Here is a 9,605-nt window from a genome sequence, read left to right as displayed (position 1 = left end):
GGATTGGGATTAGAAACGGGATCGGGATCATGATTGGAATTCGAATCAGGATTGGGATTAGGATTGGGATTAGGATTGGGATCAAAATCAGGATTGGGATTGGGATGAAGATTGGGATTGGGATCGAGATTGGGATTGAGATTAGAAATGGGATTGGGATAAGGATTGGAATTCAAATCAGGATTGGCTTTGGGATCAAAATCAGGATTGGGATCAAGCTCAAGATTGGGATCACAATCAGGATTGGGATTGGGATCGAGATTGGGATTGAGATTAGAAATGGGATTGGGATCAGGATTGGAATTGGAATCAGGATTGGCTTTGGGATCAGGATCAGGATTGGGATCAAGATCAAGATTGGGATCAGAATCAGGATTGGGATCGGGATGAAGACTGGGATTGGGATTAGAAACGGGATCGAGATCACAATTTGAATTCGAATCCGGATTGGGATTAGGATTGGGGTCGGGATCAAGATTGGGATTGGGATCGAGATTGGGATTGAGATTAGAAATGGGATTGGGATCAGGATTGGGATTGAAATCAGGATTGGGATTAGGATCAAAATCAGGATTGGGATCGGGATCAAGATTGGGATTGGGATCACAATCAGGATTGGGATTGGGATCGAGATTGGGATTGAGATTAGAAATGGGATTGGGATCAGGATTGGAATTGGAATCAGGATTGGCTTTGGGATCAGGATCAGGGTTGGGATCAAGATCAAGACTGGGATCGCAATCAGGATTGGGATTGGGATGAAGACTGGGATTGGGATTAGAAACGCGATCGAGATCACGATTGGAATTCGAATCCGGATTGGGATTAGGATTGGGATCAAAATCAGGATTGGGATCGGGATCAAGATTGGGATTGGGATCGATATTGGGATTGGGATTAGAAATGGGATCGGGATCAGGATTGGAATTCAAATCAGGATTGGCTTTGGGATCAAAATCAGGATTGGGATCAGGATCAAGATTGGGATTGGGATCACAATCAGGATTGGGATTGGGATCAAGATTAGGATTGGGATTAGAAACGGGATCGGGATCAGGATTGGAATTGGAATCAGGATTGGCTTTGGGATCAGGATCAGGATTGGGATCAGGATTGGGATCAGGATTGGGATCAGGATTGGGATCAGAATTGAGATTGGAATCAGGATTAGGATCCGAATCGAGATGGGGATGAGGATCAGGATCGGGATCAGAATTAGGATCAGGATGGGGATTGGGATCGGAATCGGGATGGGATTGGAATGGGGATTGAGATCAGAAGCTGAAGTGGAAGCAGAATCGGGATTGGGATCGGGATTGGGATTGGAATCAGAATCGGAATCGTGATTGGAATCAGGATCGGGATCAGGATTGGGATGGGGATGAGGATCAGGATCAGAATCGGGATCGGGATGGGAATTGGGATAGGGATCGAAATCAGGATGGGGATCGAGATCGGAAGCAGAAGTGGAATCGGAATCTGGATCAGGATTGGAATCGGGATGAGGATCAGAATCAGGATTGGGATCAGAATCAGGATTGGAATCAGGATTGGGATCTGAATCGGGCTCAGGATCAGAATTGGGATTGGGATCAGAATCAGGATGGGGATTGGGATAGAGATAGGAATCGGGATTGGGATCAGAATCAGGATGGGGATCGGAATTGGGGATGGAATTGGAAGCAGGATCAGGATTGGAATCAGGATTGGGATCCAAATTGGGATGGGGATGAGGATCTGGATTGGGATCAGGATCAGAATCGGGATCAGGATGGGGATTGGGATAGAGATAGGAATCGGGATTAGAATCGGGATTGGGATTGGGATCGTGATCAGGATTGGGATGGGGAATGGAATTGGGATGAGGATCAGGATTGGAATCAGGATTGGGATCTGAATCAGGATCAGGATGGGGATTGGGATAGGGATCGGAATCAGGATTAGAATCGGGATTGGGATCAGGATTAGGATCGGGATCGGAATTGGGGATGGAATTGGGATGAGGATCATGATTGGAATCAGGATTGGGATCCAAATTGGGATGGGGATGAGGATGGGGACCGGATCTGGATCAGAAGTGGGATGGGGATGGGGATCAGGATGGGGATTGGGATAGGGATCGGAATTGGGATCGGGATTGGGATGGACATCGGAAGCAGAAGAGGAAGCGGAATCAGAATCTGGATCGGGATTGGAATCGGGATCCGGATAAAAATCCCTCCCTTTTCCCATGGAAATCCATTCCCTGCGCCCCGTCCCTGTTTTCCCTGTGGAAAACTTCCCGATTTCTTCCCAGAATTCCCAAACTGGGAATTCCAACCCATTCCCTCATATCCCAAAATTCTCCCTCCAACCCTTTCCCGACCCCAATTCCCGGTTTTTCCCAACGCTCTCATCCACAAATTTTTTTTTTTTTTTTTTTTATTTCTTCGGGAATTTTCCATCCCCTCCTTTACAATATTTTTACACCGTCCCGCCGTTCCGAGAATTCCAAGAATTCCTCAACCAGGATCCGTCCCAATTCCAAGAATTCCCAACCGGGATCCGTCCCAATTCCAAGAATTCCCAACCGGGATCCATCCCGCCAATTCCAAGAACTCCCAACTTGGGAATTCCCACCCAGAATCCCGGGAATTTTTTATTAGGAAGGGTTTAAGCGCTAAGGGGACACTACAGAGGCCGCGAATCCCGTGGGATTTCCCCGGATTTTCCGGGTTTTTCCCGGGTTTTTCCCCTCATCACTGCCCATCCTTGGAAAAACTCTTCCCGATGGCGTTCTTGAAGAGCGTCACCAACGGCGTCCGGATCCGCTCCGGACTCATGAAGCCGCCGTAACGCTTCTCCTTCCGGGAATTCCACGGGAATTCCGGGAATTCTTCCTCCTCCTCCTCTTCCTCTTCCTCGGGCTCTTCCCGCCGGAATTCCAAGCGGGAATTCTCCTCCGATTCCTCCTCGGCACCGTTGGGATAAACCTTGACCGGCCTCCTCTTGCGCCCGACGGGTTTTCCCCAACGGAAGTGCTCCATGGAATACGAGCGCTTCCCGTCCTTTCCCGGCTCTTCGGCACGCCGGGAAAAACCGGGAATTCCGGCGTCTTTCCCGGGAGCCTCGTGCCGTTTGCCGGCGCCGGGATCGGTGCCGTTTTTCCGGCCGAATTGGTTCCATCGGAAGTGGCTCATGACGTAACGGCGCAGGCTCTCCGCGAGGGGCTGGAATTGCCCGTTGCCGGGAAAAAGCGGAGATTCCAAGGAAATCTGAGCCCGGCACGATCCGGAGCACGCCTGCAATGGAATTCCCAAATTTTTTTGGGGGCGTGGTTTGAGGATTTTTAGGGATTTCATCCCCCCCGCCCAAAAAAACCAGGAGAAATCCTCAAATCCCTCAATTTTTTGGGGTGTTTCATTCCCAAATCCCTCAATTTTTTTGGGATTTCATTCCCAAATCATGGAATTTTTGGGGATTTTATACCCAAATTTCTGCATTTTTTGGGATTTCATTCCCAAATTTCCCAATTTTTTAGGAATTTTGGGATCAGATCCCAAAAAGTCTCTGGGAAAATCCCAAATTCCCTCATTCTTTGAAATTTTTGGGATTTGGTTCCCAAATCTCTCCATTTTTTGGGATTTGAATCCCAAATTCCCCCATTTTTTAGGAATTTTGGGATCAGATCCCAAAAAATCCCTGGGAAAATTCCCAAATTTCCCCCATTTTTTGGGGATTTTGGGATTTGATTCCCAAATTTCCCCATTTTTGGGGATTTCATTCCCAAATCTCTCCATTTTTTTAGGATTTGGTTCTCAAATTTCTCCGTTTTTAAGGAATTTTGGGATCAGATCCCAAAAAATCCCTGGGAAAATCCCCAAATTTCTGCATTTTTTGGGATTTCATTCCCAAATTTCCCCATTTTTTAGGAATTTTGGGATCAGATCCCAAAAAGTCTCTGGGAAAATCCCAAATTCCCCCATTTTTTGGGATTTTGGGATTTGATTCCCAAATTTCCCCATTTTTTTTGGGATTTCATTCCCAAATTTCTCCATTTTTTTAGGATTTGGTTCTCAAATTTTCCCATTTTTTAGGAATTTTGGGATCAGATCCCAAAAAATCCCTGGGAAAATTCCCAAATTTCCGCATTTTTTGGGATTTCATTCCCAAATTTCCCCATTTTTTAGGAATTTTGGGATCAGATCCCAAAAAGTCTCTGGGAAAATCCCAAATTCCCTAATTCATTGAAATTTTTGGGATTTGGTTCCCAAATCTCTCCATTTTTTGGGATTTGAATCCCAAATTCCCCCATTTTTTAGGAATTTTGCGATCAGATCCCAAAAAATCTCTGGGAAAATTCCCAAATTTCCCCATTTTTGGGGATTTTGGGATTTGATTCCCAAATTTCCCCATTTTTTGGGATTTCATTCCCAAATCTCTCCATTTTTTTAGGATTTGGTTCTTAAATTTCTCCATTTTTTAGGAATTTTGGGATCAGATCCCAAAAAATCCCTGGGAAAATTCCCAAATTTCCCCATTTTTTGGGATTTCATTCCCAAATTTCCCCATTTTTTAGGAATTTTGGGATCAGATCCCAAAAAGTTTCTGGGAAAATCCCAAATTCCCTCATTCTTTGAAATTTTTGGGATTTGGTTCCCAAATCTCTCCATTTTTTGGGATTTGAATCCCAAATTCCCCCATTTTTTAGGAATTTTGGGATCAGATCCCCAAAAAATCCCTGGGAAAATCCCAATTTCCACCTTTTTTGAAATTTTTATGATTTGATTCCCAAATTTCCCCATTTTTTGGGATTTGATTCCCAAATTTCCCCATTTTTTAGAAATTTTGGGATCAGATCCCAAAAAAATTCCAGGAAAATTCCCAAATTCCCCCATTTTTTGGGATTCCCAAATCCCCTCTGCTTTTGGGCATTTGATTCCCAAATTTCCGAATTTTTTAGGAATTTTGGGATCAGATCCCAAAAAGTCTCTGGGAAAATCCCAAATTCCCTCATTCTTTGAAATTTTTGGGATTTGGTTCCCAAATCTCTCCATTTTTTGGGATGTGAATCCCAAATTCCCCCATTTTTTAGGAATTTTGGGATCAGATCCCAAAAAATCCCTGGGAAAATTCCCAAATTTCTGCATTTTTTGGGATTTCATTCCCAAATTTCCCAATTTTTTAGGAATTTTGGGAGCAGATCCCAAAAATATTCCGGGAAAATCCCCAAATTCCCCCACTTTTTGAAATTTTTGGCGTTTACTTCCCAAATTTTCCCATTTTTTGGGATTGGATCCAAAATCCCTCAATTTTTTGGGGATTTGAGTCCCAAATTTTTCAATTTTTTAGGAATTTTGGGATCACATCCCCACAAATTCTCTGGGAAAATCCCAATTTCCACCTTTTTTGAAATTTTTGGGATTGGATTCCCAAATTTTCCAATTTTTGGGATTTCATTCCCAAATTTCCCCATTTTTTAGGAATTTTGGGATCAGATCCCCAAAAAATCGCTGGGAAAATTCCCCAATTTCCCCCATTTTTTGGGATTTTGGGATTTGATTCCCAAATTTCCCCATCTTTTGGGATTTCATTCCCAAATCTCTCCTTTTTTTTAGGATTTGGTTCTCAAATTTCTCCATTTTTTAGGAATTTTGGGATCAGATCCCAAAAAATCCCTGGGAAAATTCCCAAATTTCCCCCATTTTTTGGGATTTGATTCCCAAATTTCCCCATTTTTTGGGATTTCATTCCCAAATCTCTCCATTTTTTTAGGATTTGGTTCTTAAATTTCTCCATTTTTTAGGAATTTTGGGATCAGATCCCAAAAAATCCCTGGGAAAATTCCCAAATTTCTGCATTTTTGGGGATTTTGGGATTAGATTCCCAAATTTTCCCATTTTTTTGGGATTTGATCCCAAATCCCTCAATTTTTTGGGGGATTTTTGGCATTTGATTCCCAAATTCCTCAGTTTTTTAGGAATTTTGGGATCAGATCCCAAAAAAATCTCCAGGAAAATTCCCAAATTTCCCTCTTTATTTTTGATTTTTGGGATTTGATCCCAAATCCCTCCAATTTCTTGGGGATTTAACCCCAAACCCCTCCATTTTTTGGGATTTCACCCCCAAACCCCGAAATTTTTTGGGATTTTTGGGATTTGATCCCAAACTCTTCCATTTTTTTGGGATTTCATCCCCAAATCCCTCAATTTTTTTGGGATTTGATCCCAAAACCCTCAATTTTTGGGGGATTTTTAGGATTTGATCCCAAATCTCTTCATTTTTTTAGGATTTCATCCCCAAATCCCTCAAAAATTTTGGGATTTGACCTGAAACCCCTCATATTTTTGGGGGATTTAACCCCAAATCCCACCATTTTTTTGGGATTTCATCCCCAAACCCCTTCATTTTTGGAGGATTTGACCCCAAATCCCTCAAATTTTGGGGATTTCACCCGGAAATCCCTCAAATTTTTGGGATTTCATTCCCAAATCCCTCAGTTTTTTGGGATTTCATCCCCAAATCCCTCAAATTTTTGGGATTTAACTGCAAACCCCTCCATTTTTTTTGGGATTTGACCCCAAACCCCTCAAAATTTTTGGAATTTCATTCCCAAAACCCTCCAGTTTTTGGGATTTCATCCCCAAATCCCTCAAATTTTTAGGATTTCACCCCCTAACCCCTCAATTTTTTGGGATTTTTAGGATTTGATCCCAAATCAACTCAATTTTTTAGGGATTTCATCCCCAATGCCCTCAAATTTTTGGGATTTCATCCCCAAATCCCTCAATTTTTCATGGATTTGATGCCAAACCCCTCCATTTTTTTGGATTTCAACCCCAAATCCCTGAAATTTTTGGGATTTCATCCCAAAATCTATCCATTTTTTGGGATTTGACCCCAAAACCCTCCATTTTTTTTGGATTTTTAGGATTTGATCCCAAATCTCTTCATTTTTTTAGGATTTCATCCCCAGATCCCTCAAAAATTTTGGGATTTCATCCCCAAATCCCTCAAAATTTTTTGGATTTCATCCCCAAACCCCTCAAATTTTTGGGGATTTCACCCCAAACCCCTCCATTCTTTGGGATTTTTAGGATTTGATCCCAACTCTTCCATTTTTTTTGGATTTGACCCCAAATCCCTCAATTTTTCATGGATTTGAACCCAAAATCCCTCAAATTTTTGGGATTTCATCCCAAACCCCTCAAATTTTTGGGATTTCATCCCCAAATCCCTCAAATTTTTGGGATTTCATCCCCAAATCCCTCAAATTTTTGGGGATTTGACCCCAAATCCCTCATTTTTTCAATGATTTGAACCCAAATCCCTCAAAATTTTGGGGATTTCATCCCTAAATCCCTCAAATTTTTGGGATTTCATTCCCAAAACCCTCAAATTTTTGGGATGTAACCGCAAACCCCTCAATTTTTTGGGGCATTTGACCCCAAATCCCTTATTTTTTTGGGATTTCATCCCCAAATCCCTCAATATTTTTTGGGATTTGACCCCAAACCCCCTCATTTTTTTTGGGATTTAACCCCCAAATCACCTCAATTTTTTGGGGGATTTAACCCCAAATCCCTCAAATTTTGGGATTCACCCCAAAAACCCTCAAATTTTTGGGATTTAATCCCCAAACCCCTCAATTTTTTGGGATTTCATCCCCAAACCCCTCAATTTTTTGGGATTTTTAGGATATGATCCCAAATATCTTCATTTTCTTGGGATTTGACCCCAAATCCCTCAATTTTTTTTTGGGATTTCATCCCCAAACCCCTCAAATTTTTGGGATTTGACCCCAAATCCCTCAATTTTTCAATGATTTGAACCCAAATCCCTCAAATTTTTCGGATTTCATCCCCAAACCCCTCAAAATTTTTGGGGTTTCATTCCCAAAACCCTCAAATTTTTGGGATGTAACCGCAAACCCCTCATTTTTGGGGGATTTGACCCAAATCCCTTATTTTTTTGGGGATTTCATCCCCAAATCCCTCAATATTTTTTGGGATTTGACCCCAAACCCCCTCATTTTTTTGGATTTAACCCCAAATCCCTCAATTTTTTGGGATTTGACCCCAAACCCTCTCATTTTTTGGGGATTTAACCCCAAATCCCTCCATTTTTTGGGATTTGACCCCAAACCCCCTCATTTTTTGGGATTATAACCCCAAATCCCTCCATTTTTTGGGGATTGAGCCCAAACCCCTCCATTTTTTTTGGATTTGACCCCAAATCCCTCATTTTTTTTGGGATTTGACCCAAATCCCCTCATTTTTTTTGGGATTTAAACCCAAATCCCTCAAATTTTTGGGATTTAACCGCAAACCCCTCCATTTTTTGGGGATTTGAACCCCAAACCCCCTCATTTTTGGGGATTTAACCCCAAACCCCTCCATTTTTTTTGGGGATTTCACCCCAAACCCCCTCATTTTTTGGGATTTAACCCCAAATCCCTCCATTTTTTGGGATTTGACCCCAACCCCCCTCATTTTTTTGGGAATTTACCCCAAATCCCTCCATTTTTTGGGGGATTTGACCCCAAACCCCCTCATTTTTTGGGGATTTAACCCCAAATCCCTTATTTTTTTGGGGATTTCACCCCAAACCCCCTCATTTTTTGGGATTTAACCCCAAATCCCTCCATTTTTTGGGGATTTGACCCCAAATCCCCTCATTTTTTTTGGGATTTAACCCCAAATCCCTCAAATTTTTGGGATTTAACCGCAAACCCCTCCATTTTCTGGGGATTTGACCCCAACCCCCTCATTTTTTTGGGGATTTGACCCCAAATCCTCCATTTTTTTTGGGATTTGACCCCAAACCCCTTTTTTTTTGGGATTTAACCCCAAACCCCTCAAATTTTTGGGGATTTAACCCCAAATCCCCTCATTTTTTGGGGATTTAACCCCAAATCCCTCCATTTTTTGGGGGATTTCACCCAAAAATCCCTGCCCCCCCCTCCCCATTTGGGATTTCCCCCCCAAATCCCCGCCCGGTACCAGAATTCCGAGCTCCCGGCACTCGGGACGGTCCCAGCAGCGCTCGGAGCCTCCCAGGAATTCCCGAGGATCAGCCCCAGCAGCGGCAGCAGAATTGCCCAGCCCATCCCGGAACCCTGTGGGAAAAACCAAATTTTGGGAAATTTTGGGAAATTTTGGGAAATTTTGGGGTTTTTTGGGGGATTTTTGGGAATTTTTTGGGATTTTTTCAGGAATTTTTATGGGTTTTTTTGGATTTTTTTCGGATTTTTTTGGAATTTTTAGGGAATTCTTGGGAATTTTTTGGGGATTTTTGGGGATTTTTTGGGGGATTTTTTGGGGATTTTGGGAATTTTTTGGATTTTTTCTGGGATTTTTGGGGATTTTTGGGGGATTTTTAATTGATTTTTTGGGGATTTTTGGGGGATTTTTAATTGATTTTTTGGGGATTTTTTGGGCATTCCCGAGGATCAGCCCCAGCAGCGGCAGCAGAATTGCCCAGCCCATCCCGGAACCCTGCGGGAAAACCAAATTTTGGGAAATTTTGGGAAATTTTGGGAAATTTTGGGTTTTTTTGGGGGATTTTTGGGAATTTTTTGGGATTTTTTCAGGAATTTTTATGGGTTTTTTTGGGATTTTTTTCGG

At 42.4% G+C, this 9,605-nt stretch overlaps 1 protein-coding gene across 1 annotated transcript; it reads right to left on the bottom strand.

The window, feature by feature from the left end:
- Window positions 1-2,424: 2,424 nt before the first annotated feature.
- On the bottom strand, window positions 2,425-9,088 carry POMC (proopiomelanocortin). Its single transcript, XM_053969397.1, is given in 3 exon segments — window positions 2,425-3,281; window positions 8,982-9,037; window positions 9,040-9,088. Coding segments are annotated over 3 exon segments (648 nt in total). The 3' UTR covers window positions 2,425-2,738.
- Window positions 9,089-9,605: the final 517 nt, after the last annotated feature.

This window comes from Vidua macroura, unplaced genomic scaffold (genome assembly GCF_024509145.1).
Source record: "Vidua macroura isolate BioBank_ID:100142 unplaced genomic scaffold, ASM2450914v1 whyUn_scaffold_192, whole genome shotgun sequence".
Taxonomy (NCBI): domain Eukaryota; kingdom Metazoa; phylum Chordata; class Aves; order Passeriformes; family Viduidae; genus Vidua; species Vidua macroura.
This window is presented reverse-complemented; position numbering and strand designations above follow the sequence as displayed.